Source organism: Uloborus diversus, unplaced genomic scaffold (assembly GCF_026930045.1).
Source record: "Uloborus diversus isolate 005 unplaced genomic scaffold, Udiv.v.3.1 scaffold_12, whole genome shotgun sequence".
Lineage (NCBI taxonomy): Eukaryota > Metazoa > Arthropoda > Arachnida > Araneae > Uloboridae > Uloborus > Uloborus diversus.
Window position 1 is genome coordinate 2833442 of NW_026557876.1, and position 24048 is coordinate 2857489.

General features: G+C 33.7%; 1 protein-coding gene across 1 annotated transcript in view; it reads left to right on the top strand.

Moving 5' to 3' along the window:
* The first annotated feature begins 969 nt into the window (after positions 1-969).
* The window catches only part of LOC129232477 (dihydrofolate reductase-like), a 30157-nt gene continuing 7078 nt past the window's right edge, over positions 970-24048 (top strand). Inside the window, exons 1-4 of the mRNA XM_054866623.1 lie at positions 970-1100; positions 15293-15342; positions 17735-17840; positions 22816-22939. Of these exons, the coding sequence (XP_054722598.1) occupies positions 1009-1100; positions 15293-15342; positions 17735-17840; positions 22816-22939 (372 nt within the window). The 5' untranslated portion in view covers positions 970-1008. The remainder of the gene's footprint in view (positions 1101-15292; positions 15343-17734; positions 17841-22815; positions 22940-24048) is intronic.

Here is a 24048-nt window from a genome sequence, read left to right on the forward strand (position 1 = left end):
AGAATTTAGAACTAGTCCAGGAGCGGATAGCTACCTGGTGCTATCACCCCCAGAGGTATCATTTCACTTGGAGGACATTGAGACCACGAGCATGTTTAACGTCGCTCAGTCCCCTTTAATGACGACGGTGGATCTTCGACCATCGAGGTTCGAACGCAGGACCCTCCGGCCCCGAATCCGACACTCTACCGATCGAGCTACCACGGCCCATTTGAAAATATTTAAGATCGGTTACTGTTATTTAAAACCGTTAAACATCTTTATTATGGTTGCGTTCGACGAACCTCACCAGTCTACCGGTAAGTAACCGGTTGCAAACCGCAGCGCTCTATGATCAACCGGTTACCGAATCGGTTACCATTCTAAGCAGTTTATTGGTTGATTGGAGCACGTGATCATTAGCTGTCACGTGATTAATTAACCGAGCGCTACCGAGCTCGTCGAACGTAAGCTATTATTAAACCTAAAAAAAACTAAAAATGCAGAATGAGAATCGTTATATGTTTACATGAACATCACACAATTAGCAGTTTTTAGATATAAAGGCGATTTATATATTTTCTTTTAAATAGACTAATATAATTTGCTAATAATTTATTGCACGGGGCAGGAGGGTCCTGGGTTCGAACCTTGATGGTCGAAGACCCACCGTCGTCATTAAAGGGGACTGGGCGACGTTAAATAGGCTCGTGGTCTCAATGTCCTCCAAGTGAAACGATACCTCTGGGGGTAGCTATTAGCTCCTGGACTAGTTCTAAATTCACATTAACTGTTCGATCCAGTGATGGTGCTGCCATCTATCGGTAGATAAAATAATGGAGGCAAGGCACTTAGTATGCAGTTCTCGAAATAAATACAGTTGTGACTCGGAATCGGAATCGAAATAGGTATTGCACACAGTCGGCACTTCAACTTCTTCTACACATCCCGCTCTGATTTCAAAGTTGCGTTATTTTTACACCTGTTTTAACTTCAAATTCGCGTTTTAATTGCTAGAGCGAGTTGAATATGGCAAAAAACAAGCCCACGCTGAATATCATTGCTGCTGCCTGTCAAAATATGGGGATAGGCAACAAAGGCGCTCTTCCGTGGCGTTTGAAGTACGTTTCTTTTGTAACACATTTTTTACGATGTTTTCATTTTGTTCACTTCATGTTTTGTCATTTGATTTGATGTATCTATCGGTAAATGAGAGTCCAGTTTGTTGCAGAGAACTTTTGACGACTTTTCATGTCATGTATGAGACGAGGGGACATGATTCAGCTGTTTAAATTTATTAAAACGAAAGATGTTACGGGGCTGAAGTTTAGCACTGAAAACAGGACGAGGGGTCATTGTTTTAAGCTATTTAAATCTCAGGCTAACACGGATGTTAGGAAAAATTATTTTAGCAGGGTAGTGGAACCTCGGAACAGCTTACCGGAAGAGGTGGTCATGAGCAAGGGAGTGGATGGTTTTAAGAGGGCCATTGATCTTCGCTGGGGATTGTAAATGGACTAGGGCCAGTCTAGCTAGTCCCAGAGCCTGTTGCTGGTCGTCACTTTTGTATTTGTATTTGTTTCGACGGTTGAAAAATTAACAATCTTGATAGATCAAAGATTTTGCACCACACCCCCAAGGAATGTCATTCTTTTTCATACATAAACTAAGAGAATCGGAAAACAGGGCCCAAAATAGGCTGATTTTGCTACCGTTTTTCGGTACCTTCACAAAAATCTTGTTTTGAAATCGGTACTTTGACAAAAATCAAATAATAAAATCAGGTAGCTTCACAAAAACATCGAAAATTTCACAAAAATTCGCATTTTAAAATATAAAATTTGTTTTTCTGTTTAAAACAAAATTTACTTATAACATAAAATTCTAAGCAGGTTTATATGAACGATCGCTTAAATAGCAACCCTTTTGTGGTATTTTAACTAATTTTTAGCTGTTTCTCGCCAAAGTGTATTTATGCAATGTTATTGCAGTCTTTCAATATCTGTTTTGGGAAACCGTTTTTCTCATAATTTCCTATTTTGTACACAGTACATAGCCCATTAAGCTGAAATTACGATGGTATTTTTGGTACTTCTTAGGTTTTTAGCTCCCCTCCCCTTCCCCAAGAAACGAAATCTGTTAAAAATAATACTAGATGACATTTACACTTTTCGAACTAAAATTTCACTTGTTCTACTTCTCTTTTACAAAAATTAGGATGCCTCTAAAAGTTCACAAAAACAATGCTGATATAAAAAAAAACTTTCACAAAAATAGAATGATGCAATACTTTCACAAAAATAGGTAGCGAGAAAAATATCCTGGATTGGCCTTTGGAAAATCTATTTGCATAGGGTTACCAAAATATAGTGATTCACTCCAAAAATTATGTGACCACAGCCAGTTTCCTAAATATGGAAATCTTCCCAGAAAGAGCACGACGTGATAACATGTACCAGAACCTGAAATCCTTCCGATAAATTTTGAACGGATAAATAAGTTACATACCCACTGTTTAGCAGTCTTGCATAATATAGGCGAAAGGCGTTCACAGAAAATTTTTGGCTCTGCAGAAATTTTTTTTCAAACTGCTAACGTTGATTTAAAAAAAAAAATTAAATTATTTAAAAATTAATTTAAAATTTTTAATTAATTAATTATTAATTTAATTAATTATTAATTTTAAATTTATATTTTTTTATTATTAATTAAAAATTAATTAATAATAAAAAAAATTTAAAAAAAATTATATTTTTTTAATTAATAATTAAAAAAAATTAAATTTTTAAATTATTAATTACAAAAATTAAAAATTTTTTTTAAATTAATTAAAATTTAAAACAAAATTTAAAAAAAATTAAAAGTTCTGTTAAAGCCTAAATTAATAAATAATTAATTTAAGCTTTAACAGAAAGAAACTGGGAATTCTTTAGAAAATCCCAGTTTATTTCTGTTAAAGCCTTTCTCCAAAAGCCTTAAGCACATGTGTAAAAAAGATAATGGTTTTGGCAGTTTTCTTCAGTTGGTGAAAAATAAGCAAACTATATGTTATTGCAAAAAAAAAAAAAAAAATGATTTAAAGCACTTTTTTAAAAACTTGGTGGAAACATTTATAGGCCACCTAATTCAAACCAGGGACAAGATGAACAGATGTACCGTATTATAAGTGACATGTCCAGTAAAGGATCCGTTATCATAATGGGGGATTTCAATTTTCCGGGTATTGATTGGAATAATTTTTATCCTGGTAATGGCAAAGAAGAGGAATTTTTAAAAGTAATTGGTGACTGTTTCTTAGATCAAGTTATAACTCAGGGAACTCGAGAGGAGGCCATTTTGGATCTAGTTTTTTGTGACATAGGTAGTTTTGTTCAAGGGTTGAGTGTAGGGGAGCATATTGGAGATAGTGATCATAACAGCATTAGGTTCCGGGTTCAATTTGAAGTGTGCAAAGATGATAATTTTAGGTTTGTGCCCAATTTCAGAAACACCGATTTTGTTGCACTTAGGCAGAGCTTGAAAGAGGTTTTTTCGTCAGGGTTGGAAAATAACGACGTAGATCAGCAGTGGACGGAATTTAAGGATAAACTTGCTAATACCATTGGGGACTATGTTCCATTTAGGAGAAAAGGTGTTAGTACCAAAATTTGGCCCATGTGGTTCTCCAGGGAGACTAAAGAAGCTCTTAATTATAAGCAAACCACTTTTCGTAAGTTTAAAGAAACTGGTCAGAGTGCGGAGAGGCTCCAGTATGGGAAGGCAAGGCGAAATTTTAAGTATTTGGTACGGATTCAGAAAAGGGAATTGGAGCAAAGGCTGGCAGATGACATTGATGGGAACCCTAAGAGGTTTTTTGCTTACGCTAATTCTGGGAAAGCTCGAAACAGTCAAATTGGGCCTTTGGTTGATGAGTATGGAAATTTAATCCAAAACGATAGGGATATTGCAAATGTTCTAAATAACTTTTTTTCCAGTGTGTTTAACGATAACTGTATCTCAACAGTTGACACTAACAAGACACAAGCGATTATACAGCTTGAGGATTTTGTATTTTCCAGGGAGGAGGTTTTATTTCATTTGAAAAAGATTAAAGCAACTAAAGCTCCGGGACCAGATAATATCTATCCAAAAATTTTAGTTGAATGTGCAGAGGAATTAGTGGATGTTATTTTGAATATTTTCAATGCTTCTTATAACTCGGGGACGGTGCCAGAGGACTGGAAGCTGGCTAACATAACGCCACTCTTCAAGAAGGGGTCTAAAGGTATTGCTGGGAATTATAGAACTGTAAGTTTGACTTCGGTGATTTGTAAGATTTTCGAAACTTTGATCAACATTAAGATCATGATGTTCTTAGAGACTAATAGTCTGTTGACTAGTTTGCAGTATGGTTTCAGGAAAGGTAAATCCTGTACTACTAATTTATTGCATTTCTACGACAAGGTTACCTCAGCTTTAGATAACAAAAAATGTGTGGATGTTGTTTATATTGATTTTCAAAAAGCTTTTGACAAGGTACCGCATGTTGCTCTTCTCAGCAAGTTAGCTGACATTGGAATAGGAGGAAAAACTTTACTTAGGGTTAGAAATTGGCTTATTGGTAGGAAACAAAGAGTAGTTGTGAGAGGAAATCATTCTAATTGGAGTGATGTTTTAAGTGGGGTTCCTCAAGGATCAGTTTTAGGGCCTCTTTTGTTTATTATATTTATGAATGACATCAATGAAAATATTTCTGGAAGCATGAATTGTTTTGCTGACGATGTAAAAGTTATGGGGATTGTCGAAAATGAAGAACAAGTAAAACAGCTGCAAGAGGATTTAGATCATATTACTAAGTGGGCAGAAAATGGGGTATGGCAGTTAATGTAGGGAAATGTCAAGTGCTACACTTAGGTCATGGAAATAAGCGTATGAGATATCGTTTACAGGGTTCAGTCATAAATCAGGCAGAAAATGTTATGGATCTGGGTGTCTTTATAAATCAGGACTTCAAGTTTAGTCAACAGTGCAGTATTGCTGGTAACAAAGCCAGCAAAATGCTTGGGTTCATCAATAGATCTATTTCAAACAAATCTAAGAAAGTTCTTCTGCCTTTATATAGGAGTTTAGTAAGACCTCATTTGGAGTATGCTGTTCAGTTTTGGTCGCCTTATCTGAAGAAAGATATTTTTGTATTGGAAAGGGTTCAAAGAAGGGTAACTAAATTAGTAAGGGGACTCTCAGATTTAGAATATGATACCAGACTTAATAGGCTTAACATGTATAGCCTGGAGCAAAGGAGAGTCAGAGGGGACATGATTCAGTTATTTAAATTTATCAAAATGAAAGACGTAAATGGTTTAAATTTTTGCGGGGAAAGCAGGACAAGGGGTCATTGTTTTAAGCTATTTAAATCTCAGGCTAACTTGGAAATCAGGAAAAACTACTACTTTAGCAGGGTCGTGGGCACTTGGAATAGCTTACCGGAAGAGGCGGTAATGAGGAAGGGAGTGGATAGCTTTAAGAGGGCCATTGATCTTCATTGGGGACTAATTAATTGACCAGGACCAGCCTAGCTGGGCCCAGAGCCTGTTGCTGGTCGTCACATTTGTATTTGTATTTTTTTTCTCTTTCATTTCTGAATATAAGTTTAATTTTTTATTCAAGGGTGAGCTAGGCAAAATAATTATTTGCAGAAATTTTTCAAATTAGGATTTGTGTTCTCAGAAAGCTTTTGATTTTATCTAAGTCTGCTGTTTAGTATTTTTGGACATGTGTAGAGCAGTATGCAATATTCTATATCAATTGAGATGCTTAATAACAAAATGTTATCTTTAATTCAAATTCAAAATCCTTTATAGAGTAAAACCCCCTCTCAAGCGGACAATTTTTAATTCCCCGGTTCCCAAGGCAAATAGCATTCTTTAAGCCCTGTCCTGTGGACACCCCTCTATTGCCGACAAAAGAATCGGCTTGTTACAGGGTTCGTACTCAATTTCAGAAATAAAACGAAGGAGTTTTGAAGGAGTACAATGAGATTTTGAAGGAGTACTAATGGGCAATTCCACCGTTACGGACGTAACAATCACAGACTTTAAACACTCATAATTTCAATTTGGTTTCATAAAAAGCTATAATTTTTTTTTCTGTTGTATAGTTGGGTGTTATTAATGCTATCAAAAATTTAGGTGCAGATTGCTTTATTAGAAAAAGTAACAAAAATTAAAAACTGCCTGTTACCAGGGGCGGACTGGGAAGGAAATTCGGCCCTGGCAACTGTCAAATCAACTGGCCCTTGGGGAGGGGGGGAGAGTACTACAGGGAATCTGAAAAACGTGCATTCTTATGCGAGTAAACACCGTAAATACGCAATGCAATCTAATTTTGTAGTTTTGCGATTACAATTTACAAATTTTTATTAATTATATCATTATATGACTAACATTAAATGCCTGATAAAAAGAAAATTAATTCATTTGATGTTATGTCCCTTTCAATTGATTAAACATGAGAGGGAAAACGTATTTCAAGAAAAGCAATGTTTTCTCTCCCTCCTTTTTTTTAATTTTTTTTGGAACCATTTTATAGTTTGCAACTAAATTTAAAACAAATGATTAAAAAGCGTTTTGAACAAAATGAAGAAAAAAATGTTAAAGGCATAGGTATCGAAGAATATAAAATTATCATTTTTTTTCTTTCTTCTCATTCAATAGATCAAGTCCGCCTCTGTTAAGACTTTTTGACCATTTAACTTTCAATGCAAACCCCCTAAATGACCGGCTAAGGTGCAATGATGTCCCATATTACTTACCCTCTGTCCACAACCCGGAAAAAGGGTCCTACATACATGGTATTATTACTTATATATTCAAAATAAATTGATATAACATGAAAAAAAAAGTTGAATTAGCATGCTTTTTAAGTTCTAATTTGCAATGAACTAGTGGCAAAAGCAGAAGTTTACAATATACATGCTCACGATACGAACCGTAACTAGTATCAGTGGGTAACAAGAGAATTTTTGCATCACATATTTTCCAAAATAAGTAATTTTTCACCGGAAGTAAAATAAAACAAACTGAAGATTAAATCTATTTTTTTTTAATTTATGCTACAACACTCTCCAATTCGAATAACCCAGCAAATGACATGTTTTAAATAGTATTAAGAACAAATCTCGATAATTTCTGCTGATCTGCAAGGAATCTGTTGAACGTCGAATATAAAATGACTTTGACTTTTTATTATAAACTTAAATAGATAGATTATTTTTTGTAAGTCTTCAGCTCTATATCAGAATTCCTCCTTTTTATAATAATGAGAAAAAAGCTTTTTATATTCAGTATATAAGGACTACAAGCTACAAAGCAGCTTTTTCAGAACTAAAAAGTAAGCTTATAATGAGCTTAATTCAATAAAAAAAGTTAAACATTGTAATAATCTTACTTGAATGTTCATGGAATGGTTTACAACAATTCAAGTTAGCATTTTATTCAGTTTTTAATGAGTTTTCACGTGAAGAAGACAGTGATGCAATTTGAAATTATGTATAACACTCCGCTAAAACAAAGAATTTATCACCGCAAAATACAAAATGGCTCATTGCTCATTGCTCTAAGTTTGGCTGAGAGGTATTACCAGTGAGTATTAGTGAGACCATTACTTGAGAGTTTTTCGAGATTTTAAGCTTCAAGTTATCCTAGTAATAAAACATACTAGTTACTCATGTGACGTTCTTTCCCTGATATATGCTGTGCCCGCAAGTCTTTTTTTTTTCTTCAAATTTTGTGCTTCGCTAATATTGTTTAATCTATTATATTTCTTATTACAAATTGCTCAATTTGTTCCAACTATTAGTAGTTTTGTTTCTTTTTTCCTGTATATATTTTTTTATTAGAATAAAATTAAATAAAACGCTAGATATGAGATGACAGAGTTTGAAAGGGTGCTATTGGACAAGTAAAACCAATTTTTTATGCAGGGACGCTCCGAACTTAAATTTTTGGAAGAGGGAAAATTCTGAATTTGCCGAATGGAATTTCTAATTTTGCCGATTGATAAAATACAGGTATGCACCAATAGGTACGTACATCTAATGAAAAGGGACATTCGGACATTTTAAAATTGCAATTTTGCAATTATGTGTCGAAATTTCCGAATCATCGGACAAAATTTGCAGAAAAATTATTTTTTCGGGAGGTCACAGCGACCTTCCGTGACCTCTCATCGGGGCGCCCTTGATTTAATAGCATTCTTTTTTGCATTATTTTATTATAGTATGCATCTGGAAAACACTTAATAATGCGGTTGATATCAGAATTCTTGTTATTAAACTTTTTTGTTTACTTTAAAAATTGCTCTTCTTTCCAGGTCATTTGCATTTAATAAAATACTAGAAAATCGCCCGTCAAGGTATGACGGGTAAAAACTGCTTCTACATTTGAACAAAGCCATTGCCTGTTTTTGATATGTTTTGATAGTTGAAATTTTGATCTTAACTCCAGTGGATGAACCCTAAACTCCAATAGATAGTTGACGGCTTTTTCGTTTCTTCATTCCTCTGAAATGACAGTCTTACCCGTAAAACAGTTAAGTGACCGGACCGAGTTCACCCTTGTCACGATAAAGCCTTTCCCTGCATGTTAAACATTACCAAAACATATTATTAAATTATCGCGCGTTACTCGATCATCGGCTAGTATATATATGAGGACATACATCAAAAATACCAAGACAAAAATCAAGTTTGAGAGTTGTAATAAAATGTAAAAAATATTTTCAATTCTAATGACTATTTCTAAAAGCTTGGTTCGCACTAAAACAAAATAAGTATATGGTTTCTTGATTGCAACACTCAAATTATTAATGTTAATTTAAGCAGCCAATGCAATTTAAACTAAAAATTGAGAGGGGAAGTAAAATATAGGAGTAGTATAGTAAAAGTTATTCGTACAGAGCTGTAGTACACCACCTATTTCTTCTCTCAAATTTTTAATTTTAATTTTATTGACTGCTTTAGAATTAACATGAACATAAAGATATTAAAATAAACTTAATTTTTGAGTGTTGGGGGGGGGGCAATCAAGAAGGCATATACTTGTTTTATTTATACTTTTTAGTGCGAACCAAGGTTTTAAAATTGTCTTTAGAATTCAAATTTTTTTTTTAAATTTTATTTTAAGATTTTTTCGTTTTGCAATTTAATTGAGGTGTGACGTTTTGAAATTTAAAAATACTTACTTGTTACCTATCCTTCCTTGAAAAAAAAATATTGACTTCTGTTTTAATTTAAATGTACACATAAAGAGATAAGTTTTTTTTACTATTTTTCTTTTTTTCAACATTGCTGATTTGTTTGCTATGTTTTTGGCAACAAAATAAGAACCAGAAGCAAAACGCAGGGAGAAAGTAAACTGAAAAATAGTCTTTAAAAAATAGCAGATTTTTAACACATTGATTGACTTTGATGTTTTAAGCGTATTTAAAATATTGTATAGGAGGCAAAAATATTTTGAAACTAAGTCGAAAGTTTCTCATTTGATTTTGCTCACTTTATTTCTAAAAAACCCTAATATTTTCTAAAGAAAAATTCGGCAGCCTTTGGACCTACAAATTGAATTTGCTTCTTTTTTCTTCAAGAATGAGAAAATTTGTAATATTCAACAAATTTGTAATACATCGTTAAAATTGTAAAAACAAATGCCTTACCTGCCTGTTCTGCTAATGTCTTTAGCATCAGTCTTCGGCTCTCTTTCTAAATACAGCTCTTAATGTTTTTTTTTATAGCATATCTTAAAATTGATTTAAAACCGTAACATGATGAATTAAAAAATATCCTGGGAATCAAATAAAAAAAGTCAAAACTAGCGGAACAAAGTTAGTGTTGTGAGCTAAAGAAGATATTCTTTACAGAATGATTCACAACATTCAAAAAAGACTTCGCCAAATTTATCGGCAGTTGACGAGGGCATGTAGTGGCTCCAATTCCATTGGAACAGTGTAACCAGAGCTGCAGTGTAACACCCCTAGGCTGGTGGGGTGCACAAGCTCTGAGAGGGAAAGACGTTGACAGTTTTATGACGTTTAATTGTAGAAAAAGGATATTTTAGCATTTCTGCTGTTTTGTATTCGTGTGTACTTCTCACAGCTCTGAGAGAGGGAGATTCTTAGATAAGATACAACAAGTACGGGTCACTGGTCACTTTAAAATGAGTCTTTTTACAAAAAAACATTGTAATAAAAGTAATCTATCTTGTGTTTCAGATGAATGGGAGGTAATTGGAATAAGGCGATTTTTATTGCTTTAATGATTCAAGTGAACGTCAAGTTGAAAATGTAAGTTACGAGACGATAGGATCACCCAACTCCACTCCATTTTAGTTGTTTCTTATTTACTGCTTTCTTTCTTGTTAAGAGGAGGGTCTCTTCGATTAACACCGTTACTGAAAGAGAAAGTTTTTAAGTGTTCGATTGTACTTAAAAACTATTCATGAAAAGCGGCAGGGAAACAGCCCTGAAGCGAAGCACTGGAGGCCACACACAGATGTGAAAGACTTTAAATATTGAATCAGAGATTTTCTCATTTCTGACACTAAAAAGAGGTTCTAGTTTTATTAAAATAGTAAGCTGCACTTACTTTGTAAAAATAAAACAAGTGTCAGTGGGAAATTCTCGACCAGCTCTTTGCCGTACAGGAAGGACCAGGAACAAGCCACCGTGAGCTTAGCCAAGACCCAGAGGAAATGACATGCAAACTCCTCCCCCCCCCCCACACACACACAACCTTTACTTAAATAGCAGCAAAGAGAGCGATAGGGGATAAAAACACTCTTTTAAAAAAAACATTAAACTCTCTCTCTCTCTCTATGCATACAAACACACACATATATATGTATGAAGATGTGTTATAAGGAGACCCCAGCCACAGAATTTTTCCTTCACTAAACTTTCTCTTCGTGAAACTTTACTCTAAACCGGGCCCCTTGTTTTGCAGGACCGACGAGAGACCATGTCAGCCTATACGTAAACTAGGGACCCGGCCCTTAGAAAGGGTCCGGATCAAAATTGGAGTAGTACAAGCAAGGCCCGCGTAAGATACCAGGGGGTCCGAGGCCATATGCTTTTCCGGGGCCCCTGTGCAGTCAACCCTTTTAATTTTAGCCATTGGCGAAAACAGGTTTAACTATTGTTTTTAAAAACATCAGCCATTTGGGGGCCCCTAAAAAATGGGGGCCCTAGGCCACGGTCTAGTCGGCTTATTCAGTAATCAGGCCCTGAGTTCAAGTTTGATAAGTTTTCTGCGGGAGGGGGGCCCATCAGTGACTAAACGGACAAAGGCCCGCTTTGGCCCTCGGCGGCCCTGTGTTTCCGACAAGGCTGACATGTCCTCTAGTCGATCCCAATTTTCATGGAAAGTTTTTCGTCATACCACAATGCTCTAAAACCTTTTCCCGAGCTATCGGTATCCCTCTGTGGGGCCATGGCACAAAAATTTCGCACTTGCAACCTGATCTTTTCGGTGGCCCTAGGAGGAACCGGCCCTTCTGGCATTTGCCCAAATGCCCACATAGCCAGTCCGCCCCTGCCTGTTACGGACGTAACTCAGAAAACAGCAAAATGTATACATTGTTATACAATTGCCAATATTCCTGTGAATTATTCATATATTTCTAAAATTTTCTTTGAAATACTTGTTCTAGAGATTTTAAGCTTTCTAAAACCATAAAGTTTTCATGGATACTGTTTGTAAAATTTATGATAGAAATTTATATATTTGTTACGGACGTAACAAAAAAGTGTTACGGACGTAACATGTCTGATATACTAATTGCACAAAGCAAATAAAAGCTTATGTATACTAATAATTTTTGTTAAGAGAGTGCAGTGGTCTAGATTAACACATTATTTTGACCATTTAATACTTTAATAGTTTTTAAAGATTTGGGGAGGTAGGGAGCAGCCCCCGTCCATATACCACCATGTAAATGAATATAAAATATAAATTGGTGCGTCATAAAAAGTGAAATTATCCAAGGGGAAATTAAGCAAAACAAAAGTGGAATTATTCAGTTACAAATAAATTTTTCAAATTTTTAACATAAACATGGAGGGAGAGCGGGGAGGGGGGGGGGTCTTCTACAAGGAAGAACTTTTACAGTTTAAGAATTTTCGATGATTTTCTCTATCTCTCAACAAATATATTAACTGCCAAATTTCTTTTAAAGTTTAACGGTTGCCTTTGATTTTGATCGCTTTTTAATAGAATTGGCACATTTTTGACAAAGGTGGAAAAAAAAACTGTCGAAACTGACATCGGAAAAATGCATTTTGGCCAACATTTGCCTAAGTAATCTAAATCTTGCTTCAAAACTAAATTTGCCTTATCTGTGGATCAGATGTAGCTAGTTTAATATTTAGTATTTTTAACTCTAATCTAATTATGCTTTTTAATTTAAGTTTTAAAACTATAAAATATTCAATGCATCAATGAAACAGTAATCTAAATATTATTTTTTTGTGGAGAGTAAATAACAATAAAAAGTAACTCAGTAACTTTGGTTTAAACTATTAAACAGGACAAATTCTTATCTCTAAGTAAGTTTTTAAATAAGAAGTAATATCAATTTGGCTATGCTTTCAGAATGATAGAAGTTTGAAGAGAAAAACTATAATTAATATCTGTAATATAAATTTAAAAAAAAAAAAACTTTATTGATAAAAATTACACACAAAATGCTTTGGATTTCATCGTGTTAAATGATCAAGGAATTTTCACAAAAATCTACTGGGAGAACACTTTTTTTTTTTTTGTGTCATAGTGCATTGATGAAGCAAAGTTTAAGAAATTAAGGAACCCTCTAGAATATTTTAATGCATGTTATTAAGCATTAATTGCTAATCTAGAATTATTAACACCAATTGAATTAGGATTTGGAGGATAAAAAAAATCTTACATTAAGAGGAACACCTCAGAGCAACAGTAGGATATCTTGTCTTATTCCTAGGATTAGATGTCTTAATGTTGCTCTGAGGCGACGATGTGTATTTCAATAATTTTAAAAAATGAAATTAAATATCCACTAATATTTATAAAATTTTGAAAATCACAGTATCAGAAGTTTTGTTATATCATATTACATGTCATACCCTATATTTTCATTGCCTATCCTGTATTTTTTTTCTTTTTAAGTGAAAATATACATGTGTTACGGACGTAACGTACTGCTTTTTGTTACGTCCGTAACAAAAAATGTTACGTCTGTAACGCCATTTTTTTAAAAACTAAAGAAATTCTAATGTTTTAAACTATGGTAAACAATTACTCTGATGAATTGCTAAAAGGACAAAGAAGGATTTCTTTTAATTTTGATTTTTTAGGAAGCAACACCAACTTTTGCTAAATTTTTGTTACGGACGTAACATTGAACTTCATTTTTTAAAAATTTTAATTGCCTAATTTCATTTTGTAAAAAAATAAAAATAAATGCATGTTATTATAGTATTATGTTAATAATTTAAGCTGTACTGCAATTAATTTTGTTTATTTTTATTTTGCTATTAGAAATAAGCGTTTGAAAATGGGGTATTTTTTTCTGATTGTTTTGAAGACCCGACTATCATACTTCCAACTAGGAAAAAATTTATTATTTAATTTTTATTAAAAAAGCAATGCAATATTCTGAAAATACACATTGCAAGCTTTACAATGATGTATAATATAGCAAAATAACTGCAATATGAAATTTTGACCTACTGGTTTCACTTTTCATGGAATTGCCCTAATGGAGTGCCATTAAATGATGTCACACTTTTTTTCAATATATTTGACCATCTGCATCCTTTATCACAAAGGGTCTACCTTCACCCAAACTTCTCCTCTTGTCATGTCCTATTTTTTATAAACATATTGTTACAATAACTGTGTGATGTCACTTTTTGTCACTCTCTCTCTTCCCCTTGTCACAATTTCATGAACCCGTCTCCTCCTCAAAGCATGACATCACTTGTGGATGACCCTTTTTACAATATCATAACTTTGATTTACTAAACAATTGTTTCTTTAACATAATCACTTAATGTAGTACATTTACTTATGTAGTTTTAAATATTTAAATCATAATTAGACAACTTGACTTTTGCTGCTGAGTGTGGTGGAGGAAAAAACAATAATCATAAAACTTGAAAAAATAGCCAAGCACCATTTAAGCATGTTTGACTTCACTTATGAAATGTCTTAGTCTTCTAATAAAATTCTCACCTTCAATTTTATGAATTAACTATGATCGATTTGTGAATCGAAAAAATAAATCCACGAAATGACTACATTAAAATTGCCTTTGTGACGAAGTTAGTTGTCAATCGAAGTATTTTAGGTTTCTGTTATAGAGGAAGATTATGTAGTCTCGAACTAAAAAAGAAGGAGTTAAAACCAAAATGAAGGAGTTTGAAGGGCCCCTTCAAAAAAATTTCATAAATGAAGGAGTTTTGAAGGAGTGTACGAACCCTGTGTTAGTGTCCTCACTAGAGGGATTTTACTGTACTATATTATTTATATTGTTAGCGAGTTCAGCCATTTCAAGAAATTCTTTAAATGACGACACAGTTCTTGAGAAAAGCACAGGAGATTTATTTACAGCTATGTACAGGAAATGTTGTTACATATATAAATTTATAAATGTAAATAACACTGTAAATTCAACGGTCACACACTTATTTACATCCAAATATGCAAAAACACAGCGCAAATGCCAATACACACTTCTAGCCAAACGCTGAAAATAAGACTCCACAGTTAGAAAGTAAACTAACTGACCCATCCATTCACAAGACGCCTGGCGTTTTATACCGAGCAAAGAAATATCCAGAAAATCCTACAATGTTCAACAAGTTTCTCATGTTTTCTTTTTATTCCATTCACAAATCTTATCGCTCAGAAATGGGGGACCATATACTTCAGTCCAATGTTACGGGGTTGTATGTACATTACAAGAAGCTATTTACAGGTTATGTTACTAAGACAATTTTAGATGAAAACTAATAGATTAAACGCCTAATTGTTGTGTAATAATTTCTACTTCTACTTCTTGTACCATTGTAACTTCAACTTCAACTCCCAGTCCAGATGCAGTTTCGATATGGCGTGTACGTACGGCAAAATGTTGTTCTTTAATAAATTATGTAATATTCAATCTCGTCTTTCAATGGACTATGAAATACAAAATATATAATACTAATTTAGCCAGATTGCAACAAATTAATCACAAAAATAATTACTATTTACAGACTTTAACAATATTTTAAACATCCTGTTTAAATGTGGCATGTATATTTTCAGGAAAGAAATGAATTTTTTCAAGGAAAAGACCAGTACGACCACTTCCCCCGGTAAGTTTTGCTTTTATGTCGTTCAGAATTCATCTTTATGCTTAGGGGGCTGGTGCACCAACAACGTGGGGAGTCAAAAGAAGGGTACAGATGTGATATACCCCCCCCCCCCCCATTTGGTGACATCCGATTTTTTACACAAAATTAGGAACTACTTTGATATACCCCCCAAATCGGAAATTTGGCAACTTTTTTTTCTCGCCAAGCAAAATACCTGTTTTATGGCTCAAAATTCCCTGAAACTTTTCAACAACACTACATACCGTAGGCATATTGAAAGCTAAAAGATAAAAATAATTAATAGAAAAGAAATATAATTGGAAAATACAACCAGATTTGCAGCAAAATACGGCAAGTCAGAAATCTGCTTGATCACTTCACAAAAAAAAGGCGGATGAATGAAATGGCGCTAAAACATATATGAAATCCAAATATTGTTGCCACAAAACTTTAAAAAAAAAAATCAAAAAATGCTACAAAATATAAGAAAATACTAAATTTGGAAACAACAAAAACCTAAAAGCTGAAAAAAGCTAAATTGGCAACACCAAAATAAGAGACAGCAACCCTAAAAAGTCCGTAGAGAGTGCCAAATTTGGCGCGTAATTTTTTTTTTTTTGGGGGGGGGGGTATATCAAAGTTATACCCAAAATTGAAATATATTTCTCGCCAATAAGGCGATAACTTTTTAAGCATGGTATCCCTGGCTAAACTAACCTGTGTTTGGCAACCCGAAGGCAATCTTAGATCTGTTCAAACTTGTTTACGGCTCATGTTGCATAGGAAAGCTTATTTTGCGTGTTGGTTTAATTTAGTTAATAAAATTTTAACTTTATATTTGCATGTAAATTTATTCTACAAAAAAAGTACAGTTATTTTATTCTAAAAGTTAATTCTTATCGATGCCACGAATTATTTAGATATATTCTATAAACGTGTCTCCTTTAGGTACTGAATTTCTGAAAATAAGTTGACTCCAGCATTTTATAAAAATATAAAGGTGTTATTTTATGTAAAATATAATAGGTGTTTTGAAAGCATGTCTGGATAACGAATAAATGTATGGTATTTTTGTATTGTTTATGTTTAGGATGTTCTGTTGAGACATTTCTACTTTTCATACATCGAAATTTGAATAACTAAGCGTTTTTTTTTGTGGCTGAAATAGGTATATTTTGGGGATGTTTTCTGCTTTAAAAATCGCATATTGTATCGCTTTTCTCTTTTTTAGCAGAGTATGAGAATTGTTTTTGTTCGAAGAATTGCATGTTGGAAAATAGCTTTTATTTCAATTGGTACATATTTCTTTGGTGAGCTGTGATAATAATTTGTTAATTTAAGCATTTTAAATACCTACTAGTAATTTTTCTTTGTGTACAAAAACTTTCTAGTTTCTGGTATTTTTGAAGCAAACATTCGTGATGTTTTTTGCTGCCTGGTTTTATGTTTTTATATATATTGTCTTCTAAAGTGCTTTGATCATGTTCTTTTGTCTGATTTTTTCCTGTTGGCGCTAAAAAAAGCATCGCTAAGAACGATGTATGACATCTGTCGTCATACATCGTTTTCTTGGCGATGCTTTCTTGGCGCCAACAGGAAAAAGTCGCCAAGGGTGGGGTACATGACATTAGTTCCAAAAGAAGTGTGGAAGCTAGAGTACATGACTGCTGAAGTAATTCTTTTTTTTTTCCTGTGAAGTTGGGTTTTAATATTTACCGATTAAGGGGTCTAAGGGGACCTTTAACCTTCAAAATTTTTGACTTTCTGGAAAAGATATATGTTATGCATATTTTAATTCTGAACAATTTGATACCTAATTTATTACCATATGCCAAAAACTTTTCAAGTTATCCTAAAAATGTGTAACCTTTCCCCATAGCGATTTATGTTAACGGCAGCTTTTTTTCTCAGGTGCCGGTTTCTTGTTTTGCGTGCGTGATATTTCAGAAAGTTTTTTATATATTTCCGTAAAACTTTTGATGAATGTTTTTCTGATGTATTTTTATGATCTGAACCTAAATTTTAACTAAAAAAAAGTCTATATTTAAAAAAAAAAATATTTTTTTCCAAAATTTTGGAAAATTTTTACATTAACTTATAAAATTTCAAAAAAAAAAAAAAAAAAAATAATAATAATAATTTTAAAAAAATTAATAAATTTAGGTTCAGATCATAAAAATAAATAATATAGTACATAACTTTTTGATTATGTTCAAGAATAAATTAAAAATATTGCTATGATCAATGTAATTTTTATATTGAAAATACTGTGACTGAAAAAATAATTATCAAAAATATCAAAATATCATGATAGTTTCAAAATAAATATCAGATATATATCATGATATATATAGGCGAACCCTGGTTACATGCTTTTCTTTTTCATCTGCAGAGAAGCAAAATGCTGTGATAATGGGGCGCAGGACCTGGTTCTCCATTCCGGAGAAATTCCGTCCGTTGTCCGGGAGGATCAACGTCGTGCTCTCCGGCAGGCACAAGTAAGGAAGTATGCCGAGGTCGGGCTCGGAGATATCTTTTGTCCCTTAGCTCTGTGATCATTTTCACTACCAAGGTGTGAAGGATTCAAATCAATGATTTCATTTAGGGATGCATAAAATACCATGCTTTGCAAAAACCGGCCAAAACTGGATTTAACCACCGTAGAGCTGGCCAAAACTGCGTTGCATGAAAGCACACTAATATGTGTATACATACAAGTTTGTATACATAATATAGCACATTTTAATGCATGATTAAAAGGAATAGGATGTGTATTTATCGTATTTGAAATAATTTTTAAAACCGATTTATTGATCAAAACAACTTTTTTTTAACATTAAAATTTACAGTCGAGTCCCGACTTACACGAGGGATGCCTTCCAAGACCCCTCGCGTAAGTCGAAATTTCGCGTCGTGGAAAAGGGTATGTGTAAAAGCTTTTATAAACATACCCAATTGTTTCATACACTTGTAAACACCACCTCAAGCTGATAAAAAACATTTCTTAACCATACATTACTGTTTCTTAATTTTTTATGTATATAGAATAAAAAAAAATCGTTTTATTCAACATAAAATACTGCTATGATGCAAAAAATCAATGATCAATGGGAAAGAAAGACATAAAATTAAAAAAAAAAAAGTACGGCACATACAGTATGAAGCAAGAAAAACAAATGCACAATAATTTTATCTTTGTAGCTTTAGAAAATGAAGATGTTGATTTAAGTTGCGTGATCAAACCGCTATTCTAATATATATTTGAACAGTTGCTTCACTAATTCTTTTATAACGTTTCCATCTATGGCAACAACCCTTGTCCTGCTTCATTTAATTCACAATACAAGAGCAGCTTCCATTTTCATATTTTTTTGCATTTTTCTTAGATACTACTCGGTGAACTTTTACCGATTTCCTTTTCTTGACTTTTAATTGTACAAATGGACGATTCACTCATACCTAATTGTCGTGCTGCCTTCGACGCATTTTATAGTTGTTCAATCACATGATCTTTAGCTTTTCTTGAACTGTCAGAAACTTTCTCTTTTCCTTTCCATCTTCACAAGATGAAACATTGCTCTTAGGTGTCATTATATTTCAACAACTTTCACATCTAGAATGAAAAAAAAAATGGAAAATGAGAAGTAGTTATTTGTGTAAGCGATGTTTCAGAGCAGTACGGTGTGAGAACTTCCACTCTAAGTGATGCTAAAGGTATGAAGGTCCGTTCACGAAACTTTTTTTTTTTGGAAGCCAATAACAAAGCAGATACTTACACACCACAATTCAATTCTGAAAATTTTCGTGTTGTAGGCGAGGAATTCGTGTTATATCTAAAATTCTTTACTGGGAAAAAAATGGCGTAATAGCCATTTCGCGTAAGTCAGATCGCGTTGTAGCGGGAGTCGACTGTATTCACAACGAAGATAAAGGGACACTCGTTTATCAGGAATACTGAACAGCCTACACTATAAAATAATAGCTATTCTTCACAAAACTTGTAACATGTATTCAATGTATCGCAAAATAAGTAATTTACTTTGATTAAATTTGAAATTCATTTTGTGGGCGTAAAACTTTGAAACAAGTACGTATTGTGCTATTTACACTGTTTGAAACATTATGATCTGACAAGCCATTATGAACAGTCATTTATTACTTGCACAGGGTGTAAAAGGAACTGTTTACTTTAATAATGAACAGTGACTGATTATTTCATATTTCTTTTAATTATGTACTCATTTATTTTGATTTTAAATCTTGTTATTTCCTATACCCACACCTAATAGCCAAAACGGATTTTATCCAAGCCAGTTTTAACCGGTTTTTTCCGTGGTTAAAACCACCACTGGCTGAAACTCTGACAACCCTGCAGAATATATATGAATTGTATGCATAATCATTAAATATAGCAACTGAATAACAAACAAAAGAAAGAAACGTAATTGGAATATTCTCTCAAACATTTGGGAGCAGAAAGGGAACTGATAGAAACAGGTGCATGGTAAAAATAAACCAAGGTTGGCAAAAACCTGGGTTTTTTTAAAAAAGCCCAAAATCCAACTAAGGTTGGGTCTTTTAAAAGAAATGTTTTTTTTTTTGTCTTTTTTTAGTGAAAATGTGGGGTACTTGCAGCATATAGGGTAATTGTAGCGTAAGTATATGGAACAAAGCGCAAAAATTATCTTGGAGTAAAAAAAGCTGGAAAACTAGTTAAAATTCAGCGTTTTCTGAAGAAAAGTATAAAAGGCAACAAAACCCAAGAATGGTGAAGTTTCCGATTTTTTAGTTTCCGTGATTACCAACAGTTAAGGCAAAGTTACTTCTCGAGTGATAAAATCTATTGTTTGTTTTTAATTACTACATTTTTTTTTTGTATTTTACTTCATTGTATTTCATTCTGTTAAGCGAAACTACTGTAGCACCTCAAGTAGTTTAAATCCCTTTTTGCTGAATTCCAGCTTAATCAAGACATTTCCTTGAATTTTATGTTGCCTGTTTTTCTATTTCTGTGTACGGAGTAAGAAATATTAAACTTTTTTGTAAGATAATGAAAATACTGTACATCCTATTCCGTTTTCTGTCCGACCGCTTGTGAAACCTGTTGATTTCTAAAAAAAATATACCTTGTTTATTCGAGATTTGTGACGGGTTGGTTTGCAGAAGATAATTCACATGAAAGCTTTTTAGCTAGTGTAATTTCCTCTGTATAATCTACAAATATTGAGAAAATCCAACCTGACAGTACTTAGTCAAGATAATTTGAGTTATTTATTGAGCAGTTATAGAAAAAAGTTTAATATATTTGTTAAAAATCTTTGAAGTATTTTTTTTAATGCAGTCAAGTGTTAAGAAATACAGTGAAATCCCGTTACAAACGAACTTCAAGGGACCGCAAATTTTGTTCGTTGTAACGGCAATTTCGTTATAATGGAATTCAAACAACGTACTGGGAATTACATCGGGGACTAAAATTTTATTTCGTTGAAACGGAAATTTCGTTGTATTGGTATTCGTTGTAACGGGATTTCACTGTACTATTAAAGTTCAAAATTCATTTTTTATGTCCATTGTCTGTGGTAAAGAACAAATAAAGAATAAGTTTAAATTGTGAAAGTATTTAAATTAATCAATTTTTTGAACAACTTCTCAGAAAATTTAAAAAAAAAACAAAAAGTGGGCTAAATATTATGTTTTTTAAAAGGGTTTTTCAAAAAAACCCTTTTTAAATGGGGTTTTTCAAAAAAAAAAAAAAAACATTAGGTCCAATCCAGCCAACCCTGAAATAAACAAAAAAAAAAAAAAAAAACTTGCTCCCTTCCCCTTTTCAAAATTGGATGTTTTCATTTTATTCAAATTCTGAAACTTAGGATGAAAAAAGTTTCATCTTTTTCCCGTAAAAGAAACATTCTCATATTGTTATTTCTGAAGAAAACCATTACTAATGTATGGATACTGCATTCATTAGAGCATAAAATTATGACTTTAACTTAGGTTGTTTTTAACCCCAAATCATTGAAATGTTTTTCTAAACAGAATTCTTAGTTTTTAAAATCAGGAATGATGCAACTTCTACATTAAAAAAAAAAAAAAAAAAAACCTGTACTACTGGGTTTTGGAAATCCAAAACCCCCCCCCCGGAACTTTGGGGTACGTAAATTTAAAAAATCCTGCCCGAATTCAGGAATTTGCAATTCAAAAAGCGCCCTCAGGATTCATGAATTAAAAAAGAGCCTTGAACTCTGAGATTGAAGTACTTATTTAAAAAACCCTTAAAACTACCAGTTTTAGGGAAAATACCAGCCCCCCCCCCCCTACTGCCCCTGCACTTTTTACTGGAAATTTATTTATTTCATTTTCTAATTTAGGAGCCAAAACTAGAAAGAACAAAAAAGCAGAAGTGTCAAAATTTTTACATGATAATTATTTGTTTTACTTTGTACATCTGTTTACGAAATATTATTTAGCACAAGCAGTCACTTTCAGTTTATCACTGTTTAGATATTAGTAAATCAATTATTTTACTTAAACAAGCCAAACTTGTTCAATGAAATTACAGTAGAAGACCATTATAACGCACACCTAAGACCAGAGCTTTTGCGTTATACAGGTTTTTGCATTATATAGATCATTTCAAAAATTTTGAAACAAATATTCAGAATATATCTACATATTAGTACTTCAGAATGAGTTTTATCTGCAAGGAGTATTAAAGCACCCATACTACAATGAGTTGTTCACAAATAAATATGTTTCACAATCAAAATCCTGCACTTCTGCTAGCTTCATCGTTTGCATAACAGCTGCATTTTCAAGAGCCATCTGGTGTTTTCTGTTTACTGTGAATGCTAATTTTCATTTAAAAGCTATGAATTAATATGGAAAGATGAAAAACTTTTCAAAATTGAATTTGCCTAACCATTTTTATATTTGTAAAGCAAAACAGAGGGATTTTTTAAGCTTCAAAACCTATTATTTACTTCTGAAAAGTTGTGCGGTTTATAGAGAATTGCGTTATACAGGTCGGCATTATAATGGTCTTCTACTGTATTGCCAGGCATTTGTGACATCTCAAACTACTTTGGGGCAAATAATTCAAGTCTAATTCATGTCGAAGTGTTTCTTCGGGGAATGTTATTGTCCATAATTCATCAAAATCTTAAGAAAAAACACGAGTTAAGCTGTTAGATTTACATCGATTACCACTCATCCGCTCCTCAAAACCAGCCCTAGCAAAATTTGATGCTTCTTTTTTTTTTGCTGCCATTAAAAGTCCTATGGCTTTTAGTTGTCGTTTTTTTCTTCATTTTTTTTTTGCTGCCGCTAAAAATCCTATGGCTTTTAGCTGTTTTTTTCTTCTTTTTTTTGTCCCCCCCTCCCCACATTTTTCAGTCCCAATCCCTGCCTCTGCCAGTTTTTGATTAGAATACAGAGTGATTTTTGAGTAATGGTTTGACTGTTTTCTTCCCCCAGAACCCTGGAGGGTGCAGACTACGTCGCAGACTCATTGGAGCAGGCTATGGACTGGTTGCAGTCCTCCCCCACCAATGAGAAGCTCGACAAGATTTTCGTCATCGGAGGAGCGACCATTTACAAGGTTCGAAAACCCTGCTGTTCGTTTTTTGATGATTGATTGTGGAAGTATTTCTTGTTGACCATTTCCTTAAAACCATTGGGGCGGTCAGTTGAGCCGATCAACAGGTCAGTTGGGCTTAGTGGGCGGTCAGTTGAGCTTAGTAGATGGTAAGTTGAGCCAATCAAAGATTGGTTGAGTTTAGTAGATGGTAAGTTGAGCTAGTCAATGGTAAGTTGAGCCAATCAATGGTCCGTTGAGCTTAGTAGATGGTAAGTTGAGCCAATCAATGGTTAGTTGAGCTTAGTAGGTGGTAAGTTGAGCCAATCAATGGTCGATTGAGCATAGTGAGCGGCCAATCAATGGTCAGTTGAGCTTAGTAGGTGGTAAGTTGAGCCAATCAATGGTTGGTTGAGCATAGTGAGCGGCCAATCAATGGTCAGTTGAGCTTAGTAGGTGGTAAGTTGAGCCAATCAATGGGTCGGTTGAGCTTAGTGGGCGGTCAGTTGAGCCAATGAATGGTCAGTTGAGCTTGGTGGGGCGGTCAGTTGTGCCAATTCATGGTCGGTTAAGCTTAGTGGGCAATCAGTGAGCCAATCAATGGTCAGTTGAGCTTAGTAGATGGTAAATTGAGCCAATCAATGGTCAGTTGAGTTTAGTGAGTGGTCATTGAGCTTAGTGGGTGGTCAGTTGAGCCAATCAATGGTCGGTTTGATCTTAGTATGCGGTCAGTCGAGCCAATCAATGGTCAGTTGAGCTTAGTAGATGGTAAGTTGAGCCAATCAATAGTCAGTTGAGCTTAGTAGATGGTAAGTTGAGCCAATCAAAGGTTGATTAAGCTTAGTAGATGGTAAGTTGAGCCAATCAATGGTCAGTTGAGCTTAGTAGATGGTAAATTGAGCCAATCAATGGTCAGTTGAGTTTAGTGAGTGGTCATTGAGCTTAGTGGGGTGGTCAGTTGAGCCAATCAATGGTCGGTTGATCTTAGTATGCGGTCAGTCGAGCCAATCAATGGTCAGTTGAGCTTAGTAGATGGTAAGTTGAGCCAATCAATAGTCAGTTGAGCTTAGTAGATGGTAAGTTGAGCCAATCAAAGGTTGATTAAACTTAGTAGATGGTAAGTTGAGCCAATC